The sequence below is a fragment of the Manduca sexta genome, chromosome 26 (genome assembly GCF_014839805.1).
Source record: "Manduca sexta isolate Smith_Timp_Sample1 chromosome 26, JHU_Msex_v1.0, whole genome shotgun sequence".
In the NCBI taxonomy this organism is placed as follows: Eukaryota; Metazoa; Arthropoda; class Insecta; order Lepidoptera; family Sphingidae; genus Manduca; species Manduca sexta.
The window spans coordinates 14,914,770-14,933,538 of record NC_051140.1 but is presented as its reverse complement, the minus strand read 5'-3'; the positions used below and the strand labels follow the sequence as shown (position 1 = coordinate 14,933,538).

Genomic DNA, 18,769 nt, shown 5'->3' with positions numbered 1-18,769 from the left:
CATCTACGAGGATAAAGTTCCACCGTTTTCTAAGGTAAGCTACAGAACGGTGACTGTGTGAATTTGGTAGTAAAATTAAATGACGTTTCGATGTTTGTTTTTCGAAGTAGACCCTCTGCTTCTATGGACATAGTTGTTAACGCGATATACTTTTTCCATGGTAACTATTTAATTACGGTGTTAGCTTTTTAGATCTTTTTAATAATTTCCAATATTTTTTTTTAAACTGAATAATTATAAGACAAGGAACAAACAGTAACATGAATTATTTAAAATGAAATGCAAAAGTATGGGGAGAAGATAGGCTCGCTTTGGTCTGCGATAGGATGACTACGACTAATATGTTATAATGGACATGTATTTATCATAATTAAGCTTTCCAGTAGTCAAATTTAATACATTTGTAACGCATTCATTGAATACCAAGTATTGTTAATTGTGACCACTTATACATTTCTTGTTTTTAAATGTGTGTACAAACATCCATGATTTATAATATGGTTTAAAATAGTTTAGATTAGATTTTACTGCTCTCCTTATCTATATAAACTTTAATTATGCTAAACCTCACAATCCCCGTGCGCGCTACATGCTTAAAAACGGAGACCAAGTTTATTTTCACGTATTAATATAATAAATTTGTAATTGTGATGATAAAGAGTTTTAATATCTGATGTCTCAAAAAGGTCGGGGTACGGTTTGTGTACTAAATAAAAGAGGGATTTGCTTATCTCCTTATCCTGTAGCAAATAATCTTTGCCGGGAATAGATCAAACAATTCACCTTTATAAGTACAATTGGTATGTGCCTTTTAGTATAATTTATTTCAGAAAACATTCGCTGCAACTGATTTATAAAAATATCTTTAAAAATCTACAAATACCGACAAAATCTACAACACACTTCAAAGTATAAGTAAAACAATAAAAAAATCACTTGTCTATTGAACGCATTTGGCATTACCTTATCAGAGCAATTTATTTAATAACAACTTCCACAAAACACAAGCTATCCTTGACTTAATTCTGTTGCGGAACTGTTCCAATTAAAATGCTATAGTAACGCAGCAAAGTTTAGTTTCACTTACGCCGGTACATATGATTATTATAAAATGCACAATGTATTAGATTAATTTATTTTGTACATTTATAAAATTTTATGTGGTCGTGTTGCGTACTTTGTGCTCTTATGTCAATTCTTAGACACATTGCGGTTAATATAGTATGGATAAGACACGCAAGCGGATTGTACAATTTTTTTTTTTTTTTTTTTACAGAAACAGAAGTCGGCAATTTGTAATCGGAATCGTAAGGTATTTTACTCGTAGATTTCCGACATTTAATGTGATTTAATTATATAAATCTTTTCAAAACAATTTCCAACTCATAAAGAAGTTCCTACATTTTCCATGACTTAAGAATTACGTATTATAAAACATGAAATTATATTTTTTGTTGATCCCAACAATGATTTCTATATTTATTTTAGCAATCTCATCGTCAGTTACATGAAGTTTAGTGTTGAACATAGGCCTACCCTAAAGATTTCCAGATGGATCTGACAAAAGCGACCTACATACATATGCATGTATTTTAGCAATCTATTAACATAACATTCCTAAGGCATGTCCACATAGTGACAACTATCTAGTTTGCGGGCAACGCCTAGCAGATATGTGTAACTAAGTACGTTTTCCTGCGCACACGACACACCCGGGACCCTTAGCCTGTATGTATAGGACATACAGGCTGTATAAAAGCCTCAGTTATCTTACATTTTGGCACACAACAAGTCCTAGCTCTCAGCGTCACGTACAGTTTTAGACTTAGACAAATATTGTAAGAAAATGTTCGGAAAGGTAATGATGGTTTTATAAAAATGTTATATGAATTGTAAGTCAAAGTTAGTGCGTTTATGGTAGTGTTTACATAAAAAAAAAACAATAAAGAACGAAGTAACTGTGTAGGTTTTAATGCCATTCCCTATTTGAATTTCATGGAACATTGTTTTTGAAAGTTATTTTTCGGGAAAAATATAGGATTATTTTTCTTTTGTTATTGTAACATGTTACTGTTTTGTCTTTTGTTCATTTCTAATAATAATTTACGGTCATGTTCTTTTAAATTTTTATGATTAATTACCGTTGTGAAAAATCTCACCATTTGTCTAATCTTTGGTACCTAGTTAGTTATTTTTGGTATAGTACACAGTTAATTATTTATCTTTTACCTAATCACCTACACTTAAAACTTTTCTATAATAATATTTTTACACTTACAGATGTCTGAATTATCTGCAATAAAGTGTATGAAAAATGTAAATAATTAATCAAATAACATTTGATGATAGAGTTTATTTCAATATTTTCCACATGTAGTATTTGTGTGCGCGTCTTTATTCAAGTATTTTGTAAAGAAATTATTGTAAATTCTATATAAAATGATCCAAATAGAAAGTGAAAATTATTGAACAATTATTAAAATAATCGCAAACATCAACACTACCTTTTTTATATCTAATTGTTCCAGCTCAAGTGTAATTGCATGATTTGGTATTATAACTGTTCGTTAAGAACTTTTTTGTTAGTACATCAATAAAATACATTTAAAATGTTAAAATTTTTAATGTATTTAATTATTAAAATTTAATTTTAACACTTCTGTTCATCTTTCCTCCATAGAATAATCGCACCTTAACTTATCCGTTCATACTTGTACTTATAGTGCCTTATAACATGAAATTATAACTCAACAGGTAGTGATCGTGTGTGGGCTGTTGAGCGTGGCGCGTGCAGGGATCCTAGCGGGGCACGGCGGCGGCGCGGTGTCCTCTCAGAGCATCGTGCTCGGTGCGCCAGCCATATCACACGGCTATGCGCCGGCCATCTCGCACGGCTACGCGCCCGCCATCTCGCATAGCTACGCCGCAGCCGCCCCGGCCATTGCTGCTCCTGCTTATGGTTTCGGATTAGGTATGGATGGGGTAACTGTATATTCGTTTATAGTCAATTCTTTGCCTGACTGACAAAGTTGATGTATGTAAGTTTTGTATTTCTGGTATCAAAGGTAACATTAGTGTATTTAGATAGGTGTCTATAAATGAGGTTTAAATGAAGATTTTAATTTAAAACCATCGGCACTTTTTATGGCATCCAAATTAATTATTTTAATATTGGCATGACTAAATTTATTTATATAGCAAAAACAACGGATATACACATTATAGCGTTCAATGAACATAAAGTACGTGAAAACCTTTATTAATTTAAAAATAAGCTAATAGCGTTACAAAACCTTTATTGTAATAGTTTGTTGCTTTCTTACATTTGCCAACTTTGGTTGATGTTTAGTCAGAGCAATATCTCGGGAAACCGACGCCAAATCATTTTAAATTCTATTCTTGTGTAAATTTCCAATTTATCATCCACATTATGTATTGCAGAATCTAATTATAATTGTGTTATATACCTTTTAATTTCCAGGACACAGTGCGGTCGTGGCGCACGCGGCGCCAGTGCTGCGGACAGCCATCGGCCACGCAGCCGCCCCTGTTGAAATCTATGTAAGTGAAATACTATGATTTCAGATTGATTAATTTAAAGTTTTTAAAACATTAAGTTAATATTCGTTGCAGTTATAAATAATGGACAGTGATTAACTACTTAAAAGTATAACCTTTATTGTTTTTTTTTATTTCTATCGTGTAGGCATTTGTACAAATTCTTGCAAGTTGGAATATAATGTATATTGATATGCAATACTGTATCGCCATATTAGTGTAGTGCAGCGCGGCGTATTTATTTTATGAAACCAGTTCTACTAGGTTCAAACTCCAGATCGGGAAATCAAGACTTGGACGACTTTATCAACTCACATAGATTAATATCGTGACAGGCTGGGTATCATCAAAGTATGGGATGGAAAAAGTTCTGCAAACTATTGCACTAATTACAACTCTTTAAGGAATAACTTGGCTTGTACCTTCCTTGCCAATTTTCCGTAATATAAAGGTATCTATCGGCCTACTTTAAGGCAACCTTCTGGCCCTAGAATACCATAAGTCTCTATTCCATACACGGGGGGATATTTGTCGCGGCGCTTAGCATATCATCCAGAGTTTGGTTCCAAAATCACTTGGAGGCCTAAAGGGGTAAACATTTCTCCTCCTATTTCCCTCCGCTAATCTTAGGAAGTTCCCATCCTCCCCACTTCTTACTCTTCCGTCTCCCATTTTATTACCCACTCTTCACCGGGCCTCTGCAGACCTGCATCCCAATCGCAAGTTTCCCCTAGAATACATGAGCTTATATTAAAAAAAAAACGACTTAATTCAGAGAAATAGATAACATAATATTTACAAGATATTTTCTTTGATTCCAGGCCCACCCCCGCTACCAGTTCAACTATGGAGTGGCTGACGGCCACACAGGCGATCAGAAGAGCCAGTGGGAGGCGCGCGACGGCGACGTCGTGAAGGGACAGTACTCGCTGGTCGAGCCTGATGGCACCGTCCGTACCGTCAACTACTCCGCCGATGACCATAATGGGTGAGGGAAAATTACTTCCACCTTATGGCATGATAAATTTTGCTCGCGGTTCCACCCGAGAAATATCTCTAGTACTATTGTGTACTTTTCCGGGTTTAGGTAGACTCTAGGGTAATTTAAAAGATGATTACCTATATACTAAACATTCAGATCCGTTGAGTAGTTTCTCAGTTTAGATATTTCACCAAATGTTTCTCATCGTTCTAGAAAATAACATAATAGGAATACAGATGCAATATAAGTACTTTACCGTGGCTTACTAAAACAAAAATGTGTATCAAATACTTACGATTATTACAATTTAATGATACAAAACTCGTCATAGTCACGGCTTCATACCATTTTTTTTATTCGTGTAGCTATTTTTAGTGAAGTCTAGTTGAGTGCGAATTAAATACCTGAATGGAAGGAAATCTGTTTTCTGTTTAAGGTAATGTCTTGCAATCTAAATAAATCACATACATCGTCATTTATCTAATTGCGCGACAAATGCGAAAATGTCCATTGATATTTATTCGCTTTTTACGCGAAGCAATTATAATTGATAGTCGGCGTTGGAATCGAAATTTGTCACTTATGAAAGATTTTTATAATTCCTTTTCACGCAGAGTGATACTATTCATAACATCAATATTCAATTTGTTACTAGCGCATTACATTTAAGGATACATACTTATTGGGATTTTTTTTTATTCGATGTCTTATATGGACGATGGCTGTAAGACCTCACTCATAAGGTTAGATTCGATGTAATTATAAACAGTTTTTTATGAAGAATTTCGAAGGTATGTGAAGTTTGTCAATCTACATTAGATCAACAACGGTAAATAACTAACGGTAGAATAAAGCCTAAACCGTCTCAATAGTAAAGGCCCGTGGTTACCTATGGGACAGTATATTATACAAAACAGGGCAGATATTGTTCTGTTAATGTTAAGAGTAAGAACCGATACCTACTTATTTCAACTTTACCAATTAAACAAAGGTAAAATATATTATTATTTGCAAATTTTCAGCTTCAACGCGGTAGTGAGCAGGCACGGTCACGCAGCGCACCCCGCCACCGCCGTGGTCGCCGCCGCCCCGGCCTATGGTCACGGACACTACCTCGGCTAAACCCGACCTATCGACCGCCCGCAACCACGACTACTATTTATTACTACATAGTTTAAGCACGGACGGATTGCGACCACGAAACATGACTGCTTCGTTAAAACGGCGCCGATATGTGTGTACATCTGCAGAGCGTTTCATAACATGTGTTCAGGGACTTACGGCCCAAAATAGATTATTCTTTCGCTAATCGCAAAACATCATTAGATAGCTTTTGTATATTATTTTCTTTTGTAGTGTATAAGTATCTGTTTTCAACTGCGGCATACATATTATGAAACGTTGGACGCGTTGCTTACGGAGTGCTGGACAAAGGTTTTGGTATTTGTGACTGATATATTGTAAATTAATATACATATTTTCATAGATTTTCATGTTTTATTACATTATCCACATACTAAATATTATATAAGGAGCTGTTAGATAATCCAATATCACAATATAAATAAAAAAGTAAAAGATTATTTAGATGCAAAATATTATTAAACGTTAAGTATAAAAAAGTTAATTTATCAAAATACTACCTACCTAACAATTAGTATCATTAAATGGGATATTATGAGACTTGAGAACTTATGTCTCAAGGCGATGATTGCAGAGGAGTGACGCAGTACTTCTAATACGTCTTGTAGTTCAAAGTTCTGTATGGTCTGTCTACTGTTTATAGGTAGTAGTCAAGGGTTGCACCACAAGCGCTCACCCAATAGTCCGTTATATTTGTATGCCGACCCTTGTCGGGCTAATAAACGTAAGGTTAAAAAAAATGGGAATTAGTATCGCTTACCATCAAGCAAGCAGCATGCTCGTCTCCATTCAGCTGCAATAAAGAAAATGGGTGACACGATGACTGCGCCGGTAGTGTTGCGTGGTCGTATTGCGTGCGCGGTATTCTCTCTGAAGTCTCGAGTTCAAATCCCGAGTCGGGCAAAATGATATTGAGGTTTCTGCTCTGTATCAGACCGGAGTCTAGAATTTGTGTCCAATATAAGTATGGTGCGAAACATATGGCGATTAGCGGATACTGTAGTTGGTCTTCTGCCAACCCCGTCGAGTATAGCGGCGTGATGTACGTAATAAAATATTGTTAAAATCGGGATTATCCAGCTTCTTGAGATTCCCTCGTACTACCAGAACGAAAACTATCCTTTCATAATAAAAATATTGACAAACTCTTGAGAAATAAAACAGAGTTTTGAATATTTTACAAAAGAAACCTATGTTTAGCTTCGGAAATCTATACTGTTATAATAATATATTGCATTCAAGATTTCGTGAATTGAATGGATCGCTTATCAGTGACGCTACGATTTTTTATCGTTTACATGTAACCAGATTGTGGCGTAAAACCGGGTCGGTTCAAAAACTCGTTTATGGATTCATTAACCATAATGAACCTTACTGCAACACGTAATAATATGTTGACCTGAGAGAAGCTTTTTTCCAAAAAATGAGTATAAAAGCCTGGCAGAGTGCGCATTGATATCATTCCATAACTGTCTTCGTATCATACTCAAGTAAACAAAAATGTTTTCCAAAGTAAGTGTTTCGTGTAATTCTGTAATTGTAATAACATCTTTAAAAACGCAATTTACACTTAGAACTTTCTATTGTATAAGATAGAAAATTAATTATTTATCATTCAATATTGTTAGCAAATATATTATTTAATGTAAAAGTAAACAAGATTTCTAGTAAACATATGAGTAACTTTTCAAACGATTGTTAATAAACTAATATTTTTCAAACAGATCGTGGTCGTCGTTCTAGCTATAGTTACAGTAAGTGCCCAGGATTATCACTATAAACATCAAGGACATGCACCGGCGGTTTCATCTCAGTCCATCGTTAGGCATGAGATATCGCACGACCATGGTTACCATGGTAACCATAACGTCAAGCTGCAACCAGTAGTGCACCACGCTGCTCCCATCGTCAACTTACACGGTGCCCGAACTTTGGAGCTGCAAGTGCCTAGCCATCACGTTACTCTCCAACATAAAGTTCCCGAAAAGCAATATTATAAGGATGATCATGAAGTCGACTATTATGTAAGTTTTACTTTTATATAAAACTATAAAGCACCGAGCAGATTTCATTATAATTTAAATCACAGATATATTTAAAAATGGAATTTGTTGGTTTACCGTCCAAAACTAAACCACAATTATTTTAATTACTCGTCGAAAATCTGCGAAAGTAGTTAATTAAATATACGTATATTTTTAGGTCTCAAGATACTTAAGCACTATATAATTGTTTAATGCAAATTACCATTACTTTAACAGCATACTGTTTCACGCTCTTTAACCATAATTTTATTACATAATGTTCAGTTACCAAGCATATACACAAGGCATCATACAATTACACCTTTTTCGAACGCTCAGGCAGAATCGCAAATAGTGCATCCGAACTTCACCTTTATTCATATAAGACGAAGCGAGTTTTTCCTACATAGAATCCAAAATACAATGTCAAGAAAATTTTTACATTGCCACTAAATCATTGAAAATTAAGAACACTAGAGTAAAAACACCATTTGATGTAATAATAAAATATCTTCAGGCGCACCCTAAATACGCTTTTGAGTACGAAATCGCCGACCCGCACACGGGCGACAAGAAGAGCCAGCATGAGACTCGCGACGGCGACGTGGTCAAGGGCTACTACTCGCTGCACGAAGCTGATGGCTCCACCCGTATCGTGGAATACACTGCTGACAAACACAATGGGTGAGAAACATATTTTTTTACTATGAAATCTGTGGTATCTCGGTGGACACGGGTAGAGTAAACAGTAGAGTCAACTATTGTCCTACAATATTACTGAGTACCCTATCAGTTTAAGTAGATTAATTTCGGAACTACCCTACCAAATCTCTTATATTGGTATAGTTAGTTGTGTTGTTAGAATTTTATTATACTACCATGTCACTTACTCTACCTGTGTACAGTGCGCTTTTATGGTCTGACAAGAATATGGCAGCTAGTGTACTGGGAATTATAAGACATACTATGTAAAAGTACTCAACTGTTCATAACACCATCGATCATAATACATTAAATAATAAAGTTCAAGTTGGTAATATAAAAATTGTTGAAAGTAATACTTTCTACAAAAGCAACAATGTTATAAACTGATTCAATTCGGTTACAATGATACAATTTCTACTTTTTTTTGCAATTAAAATCAGTGATCATGACACGGAAAAACTCAATTATTAGTTACAAAGTACTTTCATTTGCGTAGACCAAATAGGTTTTTTTATTGAAGCATCAATATAGTTTATGTGTGTTAACATTCCGGATTGGAGCATTAACATGTATTTAAGTAATGATAGACCAATATAAGTTAGAGCTAACCAATGGCTAAATCTAGAATCCTTTATGAGGATATGGCTATTTTCAAATCAGTTGTTTATCATCCTTTCCATTCAATTATTACAAAACATTTTTTTCAAACTTTGTAGTAACGTTTGTTCAAAAATTTAAATTTAGAAAAGCATGGTGAAATGTTGTATTCTTCAATTGCTTCTTCACATTAACCAGAAATTTATCCTTATAAATCCGTCGCAAAAAGTTTAACTATTTTGATTATCTGTTGCAGTTTCAATGCCATTGTGAAACACACGGAGCCTTCAAAGCATGCTGAGCCAGCTCATCAAACCTATCAACAAGCCGAGCCCTCCCACCACTACTACCATCACTAAGCACCTACCTCTGTTTGTTAAATTTGTTACACTATTACCTTCTTAATATATTTTTAAGTCTTACATAGATTTTTATTTGTGCTAGTCCAACTTATTGATGTTTTGAAAAACCAATTAATATTTTTAAATAGCGTTTTGATTAATCGCTGTTTGAAAAATATTAAATTCATCCGAACGTCAATGATTTGAGGGTTAAAAATTAAAATGGTTAAAAGAGTCCCTTCTTTTTTATGCGAACTTTGAAATAGATTCGTTATCCCAGGAATATCATAAGTAATCTATAAAAGAATCTAGCCACCTGTAAAACAGTTTTTAAATCATAATCATAATGTTACTTACTGTTTAAGACCAGAACCAACTCACGTCTTAGGACATTTTGATATTTTATAATGAACTATACAAGTTCTCGTTGTAACCACAATGCATTTCAAAATGAAAGAAATGATTAAATGGTTTCTTGTATAACAGTTTCAAAACGTACAAACACTTCCTACAGCGTGCTTTAATGATTCTTTCGCTTCTAATCGTCCAATTTTATTATAACGTTTTCTATGAAGCAGAAATAATCCAATTTAATAACTAACTGAAAATTGTATTTGCAATCACATGATACAGTTTTCTATTAGATCATAAAATTGCGTACGAATAAATTGTATTAAATAGTAATATAAAAGTGACTTAAAGAGGCTATAAGTATTTTTTTTGTTACATAGGTATGTAACCGTTGTTATACGAGAAATTTTACGACATTGAGGGATACTTCTTGCTAGTTAGCTCACTGTCCAATAAAAAAACAAGGATTTCTTGGTATTTCTATATCCTTTTTTATGTGATTAAGACTTAATTATATATTTTTTCCGAAGTTATCAGTTTTCTTGTTAGTGACCATATTTTTTTAAATGTCATTGGTTGAATAAAGAAGTTTATTCACTTACCACAAGGAGCTTATTAATCATTATTTTTACTTAACGTAATATTACAGATAAAATTGCACCTTTTATACTAGCGTGATTATTTTAGACCGTCTACATGGTATTGCAGGGTATATTGCCTATGTTGGCTTTGACAAATATGTTTGGCATTATATAAAGGCATCCTATACCTACATTATAAATAGATGGGTTTAACCACTGAACTTGGTTATTTTTTCTACCGCAGCCAGTAATCTTAAGATTATTAAAATCATTTAAAAAAAGGATTGTCTATGATGATCATTATTAATTGTAGAGATCCCACAATAACACTTTGGGAAGATAATAAATTAAAGTCAATATTTTTCAAAATTCAATTTTAATAAATAAGCTTTATTATAATAAAGGATTACGTACACATCTAGTAACAATCAGGCAACAATAATTATTTATATAGGCACGAAATTAATAAAAATCCAACATCAGTCTTCGAAGTTTAGTTTTGATGATGGCTTTCGATATGGACGTGTTGGCCGGGAGCCGTGTGTTTCACCACCGCGTTGAATCTGTAATGTAAAGCAAATATTGTTATTTTTTATTTTCTTCATATTTAATTTAAATCATGTAACACTCCTATATAATAGAGATAATAATAATAGCAACTTTATATTATATACCGACCCATTGCTGTTGCTTGCTTATAGTTAATTAAAAAAAATGAAAAGCAAATATTACCCGTTATGCTTGTCAGCACTGTATTCAACAATTCTGACGGAACCGTCGGCTTCGTGCAAGCTGTACACTCCCTTTACATTGTCACCATCACGGATCTCATGCTGGAACTTGTTGTCACCGGTGTGAGGATCCTCTACTTGGTACTCGTACTGGTACTTGGGATAGGCCTGTAATAGTAAAAGTGCATTTACATAAGTTATTTTGAATTCGTCTACTGTACAGACACTATTGTGATTTAAACGGATCACTGCGTGATCAGAATAAATGGGTGGAAAGTTGCTATAAAATTGGTAGTGGAATCTAATAAATTTTACATCATTTTAGAAAACACTCACGTAATAGTCAACGGGTTCGTCTTCGGATATGGGTACGTGGGGTTCCTCATGGTGGTGGGCAGGGGCTTGATGAAGCTGGACTCCGCGGTGGAAGCTGAAACCTTCGTGAGATGAGGCGTGCTGAGGTTGGGGTTTAGGCACTGGTTTGTGGGAAACAACCTCATGATGTGCAGGGGCAGGGTAGTGTACAGCATGGTACTTGTGGGGAGCAGGTTCAGGGTGATGGGCTTCCTCATTTTGTTCCTGTACATACTGGTAAACAGGAGACGCGTGCTCGTCTCTGTTTTCGTGAGATTCTTCGTGATGCGCTGAAGGATGGTGCACGATGCTCTGTGATGAATAAGCATGACCGTGGCTTTCTGGCACATGGACATAGGCGTGTTCGTGTCCTTCAGGTGCGTGTTCTTCGGCAGCATGTTCGTAGGCATGGCCATGTCCTTCGGGAACGTGTTCATAAGCATGTCCGTGTCCTTCCGATGAATGTTCGTACGCATGCGCATATCCTTCTGGCGCGTGTTCGTAAACGTGTCCATGACTCTCAGGCACATGAGCATACACATATCCGTGGCTTTCGTTTTCAGGCTGGTGTTCTTCACTAATTGGCGCAGGTTCTTGAGGTGCTCTCAACTTAAGCGAAGGATGGGCATGCTCATAACTCTGATGCTTGTGTTCCTTGGCGTGGTGAAAAAGTCGTTTGTGGTTGTAAGCATGATCCTGGCTAGAAATCGCCGCAACAGCGATAGCAAGAATCAAAACCTGCAAAGACAAATTCGTTAGACAATCCAAAACACAAAATTTCTATTTCACATTTTTTTTTTCTAAAACACCCACTTTTGCTAACATGTTGTTCTTTCTTCTTTGACTTCCGCGGTTGAACTGATGAATTAACATAGTCATTAGCTCAATATATACCGGAGACGTTACGAGAGAGTATTGAATAGATTTGTTGCGGCTCGGGGCGTCATGTTTGTAACCCAACACGCGCGCGGACTTCATGACGTAATTTATGTAACCAATGTGAAGGTTGTCAGTCTAGTAACTAGACTACCGATCTTGTATGCGGATGCTCTGATTAATAATAATGAACATTTTAAACCGATCTTTTAGTATAAACTCTCTAAAATGTTCTGTGCGCACAATTAATAGGTTTGAAACTAGCGGATAGAAATTTTATTCCATTTAGTATTCAACTTCAGTTTCATCGTTTCCTTCATGTTGGCTTTTTCGGTTAAGCTCGATTTCACTTGTAGATAAGTAGGTAATCTACATTATTCAATTATTTGTAGTATAAATTTGAATTCCAAACATATATACAATAAATATTTTTTTTAAACATGAAGCATTTCACTAAGCTTAAAATTAATTTAGAAATGTAAACTTGGTAAAATATGGATGTCACAAATAAGTACAGTCCTTCGTAATTCATACATTTGGATGATCGTTCTATGAAAGTTATAAAGAAATTAAGTTCTAAAGCCTAAAATATGAACGCAGGTACCAATAAAATTACTCAAAATTATATACTTTTTAGTGTGTCATTTTTTACGTATTCATTACCTAAAATGAAGCATACTCGATATAAACCCTTTTCTATTCCTTAAATATTGACAACACACCTAAATTTCTTTGAACACTCGGGTGATAATAAAATCCATGTAATCGATTAGTAAGTACTTTAATTATCATATGACGCATATGCGAATATCATAGTCTGATGCTGAACAAAAATTTATACCACAGTGTTTCTCAAATTCATATGAAATTTACCAAATTCCATATAAAAAAAAATGCTAAGACGATTTTTAAATAGACTAGGCACCCTAATTCTTTATTAAAAGCCTGTCGTGTCTACAGAAAGTGACCTTAACGGTGTCATTGCCATATTTTTTGTTACGAGAGTGAATTAGTACGCATTGACTCTCTTCAAGCCATGATCTACATTTACAAGTTTTTATCTTGCTCTTTTTATTCTATTAGTTGCTTTGCGATAACTACTAAATGAAGACAAAGATATTGACGATGATACAATAACAAAAGTATGTACAACGTATTTAAGACTTGCTCTTGAACTCTTTAAAGTATTTAAAAGAAATAATTGAATTAAATAGATGGAATTCTTTAACACGATAATTCCAGTTGTATTTATATTATGTTATATTATAGATTTTAATCATAAATAGTCTCTTACTAATCAGTAAGTTTCATTAATTAAGCTTACTTTCTATGCCTGATTGATCGGAGGAAACGGATTTCCTAACCTCATCTAAAATGTTGTTGTTTTAAATCCAAATGTTGTGCACGTCTACACACTTTAAAATATGTAACTCGCGTGTAGACAGATTTTTTACGCATATCGGTTTCACGAAGAGACGAGCATCACACGTAAGGTTTTTATAAAATCGCTAAATGAAACAGTAAATAAGTCTAAATCATATAATCAACAATTAATAACAACACTTTATGAATTAGTTAATACATATATGGTGTTGATTAATGATGGTTATAATGAGTCTCATCATGCTTGGTGGGGGCTGAGTGCTGGACTTCGGCGTTGAATCTATAAAAGAAAAGCCATGAAATACTTTAGACGTATAATGAGATGCGGATTATGTCAGTAACTTAATATACTTAGATATAAAAATGTGTAATTGCATTATTTTATGCATAAATATAATTAATGATTGATGTAACTTCCTCTTACATATAATTCAGTTATAAAATGTGCCCACAGGTAATGGATTTTGACTCACCCAGACTTCTTATCAGCAGCGTATTTCACTGTACGGATGGAGCCGTCGGGTTCGTGCAGACTGTAGATACCCTTCACATGATCACCATCGCGAGCCTCGTGCTGGAACTTACTGTCGCCGGTATGAGGATCCTTGATTTGGTATTCGAACTCGTATTTAGGGTGGGACTAGAAAAATAAGGAGTAGTTACGTTAGTTTCATTCAACAAATTTAAATACAAAATATATAAGATAGGGCAATGATTAATATAATTATTATTACTATTATTCATGTTAAATCTAATACCTTGTAGAATATAACAATATATGGCACAAAGATTAGTCGTAATAGCATCAAAGTGATTACTTTATACAGAATTTATATGACAATAAGGTCCACTTACGTAGTAGTCTACGTAGTGAGATTCTTCGTGGTGTGATTCCTGATGGCTAGCTGCCTCGTGGTGCCCACTCTGCTGGACAACATGGTGGACTGGGGCAATTATAGTTTCATGTACGGGAATAGCAAGACTGTGTTCAGCAGCGACTAGAAGATGGCCCGCTCCATGGCTTTGCCCATGGCTGTCGTGACGAACAATGTTTTGAGAAGAGACAGCGTGACCGTGAGATTGAGCAGCTGAGTTGATTCCGTGTCCCGATGCTTGCTGGACAGTAACAAAGTGGTGAGACCCGCCTTGATTAGCTTGACCGTGATTTTCATGACGAACTACGTTTTGTGAGGAAACGGCGTGTCCATAGGATTGCCCTACTGACTGATGACCAGAGATGGCTGTATCATGATGACCAGCAGCGTAATAGTTAGAGCCTTCGTTATAATCCTGACCATGACTATCATGACGAATTACGTTTTGAGATGAAACAGCATGGCCGTGTTGACCGGCTGACTGAACACCATGACCGGAGGCAGCGGCAAAATAGTAATTAGATCCTTCATTGTGTTCCTGGTCATGACTGTCATGGCGAATTACGCTTTGGGAAGAAACAGCATGGGCATGGGATTGTCCCGATGAATAAATACCATTACTAGATTGTGCTCCATAACGCTGCCCGGCGCCGTAATAGTTAGATCTCTCGTAATTCTTCAGACCGTGACTGTCATGACGGATTATGTTTTGGGATGAAACAGCGTGGCCGTGGGATTGACCAGCGGACTGAATACCGTGACTAGAGTGAGCATCATATTGTTGCGAAGCACCATAATAGTTAGAACCTTCCTTATTCTCTGTATTGTGACTGTCATGGCGGATAACACTTTGGGAAGAAACAGCATTACCGTGAGATTGACCCGCGGATTGGATGCCGTGATTATAGTAAGCAACATATTGTTGCGAAGCACCATAATGATTAGAGCCCCCCTTATTTTCAACATTGTGACTATCATGACGAATTACGTTTTGGGAGGAAATAGCATGACCATTTGAGTGGCCACCATATTGGATACCGTGTCCATATTGTTCAGCGCTACCATAATAGTTAGAACCATGCTGATATTCCTGGCCATGGCTATCGTGACGAATTACGCTTTGGGAAGAAACAGCGTTTCCATGGGATTGACTAGCTGACTGGATACCATGTCCCGAAGTGGCTACATATTTGTTAGCAGCATCATAGTAAGAACCATCATGATACTCTTGACCGTGACTATCGTGACGAATTACGCTCTGGGAAGAAACAGCATTTCCATGGGATTGACCAGCGGACTGGATACCATGTCCCGATATAGCTACATATTTGTTTGCAGCATCATAGAAGAACCATCCTGATATTCCTGGGCATGATTATCGTGCCGAATTACACTTTGGGAAGAAATAGCGTTTCCATGGGATTTACCAGCGGACTGGATACCGTGTCCTGAAATGGCTACATATTTGTTAGCAGCATCATAGTAAGATCCATCCTGATACTCTTGGCCATGGCTATCGTGACGAATTACACTTTGGGAAGAAACAGCGTTTCCGTGAGATTGACTAGCGGACTGGATATCGTGTCCTGATGATGCTACATATTTGTTAGCAGCATCATAGTAAGAGCCTGCTTGATACTCCTGACCATGGCTGTCATGACGAATTACGCTTTGAGAAGAAACAGCATGGCCATGAGACTGTCCAGCAGACTGAATACCGTGCCCAGATATAAATTCGTGTCTTCCACCATCATAGTAGTTAGCGTTTTCCTGATGATCCTGACCATAACTCTCATGACGGATAATGTTTTGGGAAGAAATAGCCTGTCCATGGGATTGACTTGATTGAATACCGTGTCCAGAAGAGGCTGCAACATAATAGTTAGAACCTTCATGGTTTTCTTGTCCGTGGCTGCCATGATGAATTACGTTTTGGGAAGAAATAGCATGACCGTTAGATTGACCAGCGGAATGGATTTCAAGTCCAGAAGAAGCCACATTATGTTCATTAGAAATAATGTAGTGTGGTTCTTCGTAGTGTCCCTCGCCGTGTGAGTCATGACGAATTACACTTTGAGAAGACACAGCGTGGCCTTGGGATTGACCTGACTGAATACCGTGACCAGAAGTGGAGATGTAGTACTCAGATCCCTCGTGATGCGCCTCCCCATGGCTGTCATGGCGAACAATGCTTTGCGAAGATACGGCATGCCCAATCGAGTGGCCTTCAGATTGAACTTCGTGTACTGGAGCTACATGGAGAGCTTGAACAGGTGCAACATGAATTGTGTGAATAGGGAGGATGTGTTGCGTTTCAATTATCTTTGGCGACTCATGCTTGATGAGTGTTTGAAGGGTGAAACCTTGGTGCTCCTCGCAGTAGCCTACTGCTAGCAGAACGATAACCGCGAGGAACTGGAAAAATCATTATTAGTATTATATTAAATTAGAACTCTATTTCCAAACAAATTGTTCTTTATTTTATAGCATAGTATTTAGAGATTAGTGAACTTTTCCATTTATGTGTAGACCACATAGGTTATCTTAAATGAGGCATCAATTATATAGTAATCATAATATCATTTTAGTTGAGTATGGAGAAATTTCTTGTTTTTAATGAACTAATAAAATAACAAAAAAAAGTCCGAATAAAGTTTCTTTTTAATATTACCTTGTTCATGTTGGTTGTTCTCTTTCTGAAAACAACTGCAACTGATACTGGATGTGTCAGATGCATTGGATTTTATACATCGATAAGCACTGTATCAAAAACTGGTTTTATATGTTATTGAATAAAAATTTGCATGTGTGTGCAATTTCATTCACGCATACAAATGAAAATCTGGTTCACCTGTAACATGAGAGACGGGCTATACGATATCTTTACGTAATATGTACATATTTGTAGTATGGCTCAATCATTCATATGAAAGGAAAGGGCTACCACAATCTTTACATCCTCAGTAACCTTGGAAAAAACGTTCACAACGCAACGCCCATTTCTTCTGAAATCATTAACAAATTGAACTGTATCGCTGAACGATAGTTGCTGTAATACTGTTATATAATGTATGAAGCAGGAACTCTACCTTCGTCAACAAGAAACTATTTGGTATTTGTGATCCCTGGCCGTCTAAAGAACTTAACAACATGAATGATTAGGATCTGTTTACATTTCTTATTATTTATCTTTCTATTAAGTAAGACATATTTTCTTAACTGCTGTCTATAATTCATTTGTTCAATAATTATTGAATCTACTAAAGAGCGTACAGAAATTATAATTAAGTTTGTATCGCCTAATTTATCTCTATCCTAGGATTCCTGTTTGACGCTATCTCATAGCCCATTACCTCACAGAACTCTTCAAATAAGATAGGGAAAGTGCTCCTGTTATAGGCCGTAAGTCAGTATTGCTGACGGACGGCTGGTCAGAAACCTCTGACGGTTCGTTATTAACAGTTATAAATAAATAAAAGGCTAGTTTTACAATCATCAAAAATATTGCATAAAAATAAAATGCAGAGAAAATAAAATGATAATAATCGTATAAATAAAATGGTTTATTTGTTTTGTAGGCCAGTAACAATTTATGTAAAAGTATGTCACGATTGAAAAATCAATCCTAACTGTTTAAAAATAAATATTAAAATAGAAGCCTCTGCTTATCTTCCGAAATATTTAACAATGCATTTTACGATTCGATGTCGGTTGCTTCAAACATTATATAATTGCAATTTGCTCGCAGTCAATAGAAAATCAAATCAGTGTAGAGGGTAACACTTCATACAACACGAAGCTATTTAGATCAGAGATACAGTGTTAGATGTAGTCATTATTTTTATGAAGCAATATTTGTATCTTTCTTTGTCGAAATAATGAAAACATACTAGATATCAGGTTGCTGTTTCCCTAGAAGAGTTTCTGGAAAGAAAATATTTTTAATTATTATATTCAAAGTTAGATCTAGATTTATCATAAATGATATAAGATATACACATGGTTTTAAGCCCCAAAGGTGTAGGCAGAGACGTAACCGGTGCACTCACTTTCCACCGTGAGTATTCCAGACTCCGGGCTGGTAATGAGATAGAAAATTTCAATATCACTGCCCGACCTGAGAATCGAAGCCGAGACTTCAACACCGCAATCATACCATAATACAACTACGCCACCGAGGCAGTATGATATAAGATATTATAATATAATTACGAGCGAACCTATTTTTTCCATATGCGTAAAAACTATGCGGAAGCTTTTACCATACA

At 35.8% G+C, this 18,769-nt stretch overlaps 4 protein-coding genes across 4 annotated transcripts; 2 read left to right on the top strand and 2 right to left on the bottom strand.

Moving 5' to 3' along the window:
* Positions 1-1,756: 1,756 nt before the first annotated feature.
* Positions 1,757-6,027, top strand: LOC115452453 (cuticle protein 7). The gene is made up of 5 exons (XM_030180994.2): positions 1,757-1,858; positions 2,755-2,971; positions 3,482-3,561; positions 4,380-4,546; positions 5,563-6,027. The coding sequence occupies exons 1-5, from the start codon at positions 1,847-1,849 to the stop codon at positions 5,660-5,662; spliced, it is 576 nt and encodes a 191-aa protein (XP_030036854.1). The 5' UTR covers positions 1,757-1,846; the 3' UTR covers positions 5,663-6,027.
* Positions 6,028-7,183: 1,156 nt separating this feature from the next.
* On the top strand, positions 7,184-9,369 carry LOC115452441 (cuticle protein 21). Its single transcript, XM_037443166.1, has 4 exons — positions 7,184-7,195; positions 7,408-7,603; positions 8,094-8,391; positions 9,266-9,369. The coding sequence occupies exons 1-4, from the start codon at positions 7,184-7,186 to the stop codon at positions 9,366-9,368; spliced, it is 609 nt and encodes a 202-aa protein (XP_037299063.1). The 3' UTR covers position 9,369.
* A 1,272-nt stretch (positions 9,370-10,641) lies between these two features.
* Positions 10,642-12,283, bottom strand: LOC115452452 (histidine-rich glycoprotein). The gene is made up of 4 exons (XM_030180993.2): positions 12,181-12,283; positions 11,350-12,105; positions 11,015-11,181; positions 10,642-10,845 (listed from the first exon to the last, which is right to left on the bottom strand). The coding sequence occupies exons 1-4, from the start codon at positions 12,244-12,246 to the stop codon at positions 10,776-10,778; spliced, it is 1,059 nt and encodes a 352-aa protein (XP_030036853.1). The 5' UTR covers positions 12,247-12,283; the 3' UTR covers positions 10,642-10,775.
* A 1,556-nt stretch (positions 12,284-13,839) lies between these two features.
* LOC115452442 (histidine-rich glycoprotein) lies at positions 13,840-16,420 on the bottom strand. Its single transcript, XM_037443165.1, has 4 exons — positions 16,170-16,420; positions 14,482-15,049; positions 14,100-14,266; positions 13,840-13,906 (listed from the first exon to the last, which is right to left on the bottom strand). The coding sequence occupies exons 1-4, from the start codon at positions 16,418-16,420 to the stop codon at positions 13,840-13,842; spliced, it is 1,053 nt and encodes a 350-aa protein (XP_037299062.1).
* Positions 16,421-18,769: the final 2,349 nt, after the last annotated feature.